Source organism: Eimeria mitis, genomic scaffold, assembly GCF_000499745.2.
Source record: "Eimeria mitis Houghton genomic scaffold, Emh_scaff489, whole genome shotgun sequence".
NCBI lineage: Eukaryota > Apicomplexa > Conoidasida > Eucoccidiorida > Eimeriidae > Eimeria > Eimeria mitis.
In genome coordinates, this window is record NW_013573189.1 from 3,901 (window position 1) to 4,257 (window position 357).

The 357-nt window shown below is 63.9% G+C and overlaps 1 protein-coding gene across 1 annotated transcript in view; it reads left to right on the forward strand.

Annotated features, from left to right (window-relative positions):
- Window positions 1–148: 148 nt before the first annotated feature.
- Window positions 149–357, forward strand: part of EMH_0013990 (uncharacterized protein) — a gene marked incomplete at both ends in the record, with an annotated part of 5,203 nt that continues 4,994 nt past the window's right edge. Inside the window, one exon of the mRNA XM_013499976.1 lies at window positions 149–355. Coding sequence (XP_013355430.1) covers window positions 149–355 — 207 coding nt within the window. The remainder of the gene's footprint in view (window positions 356–357) is intronic.

Consider the following 357-nt stretch of genomic DNA (forward strand, 5'->3'; position numbering starts at 1 on the left):
AGTTGCTGCTGCTGCTGCTGCTGCTATTGCTGCCGCAGCTGCACCCTCCACAGGAAGCTGCAGCAGAAGCAGCAGCAGCAGCAGCAGCAGCAACTGCTGCTGCTGCAGTTGCTGCTGCTTCAGCTGCCGATACACCCCAAGCAGTAATATGTTTATGAGTCTACGGGGGGGCCCCTGGGGGGCCCCCCTCAGACCCTCGGGGGGCCCCCCTGGGGGCCCCCTGCGCTTCAACAGGGTATGGAGAGCTACACAGGGCAAGAGGAGGGGCTTATACACCTGGCAGCAGCAGCAGCAGCAGCAGCAGCAGCAGCAGCAGCAGCAGCACAGGGATGAGCAGGAGCAGCAGCAGCGGCAGGA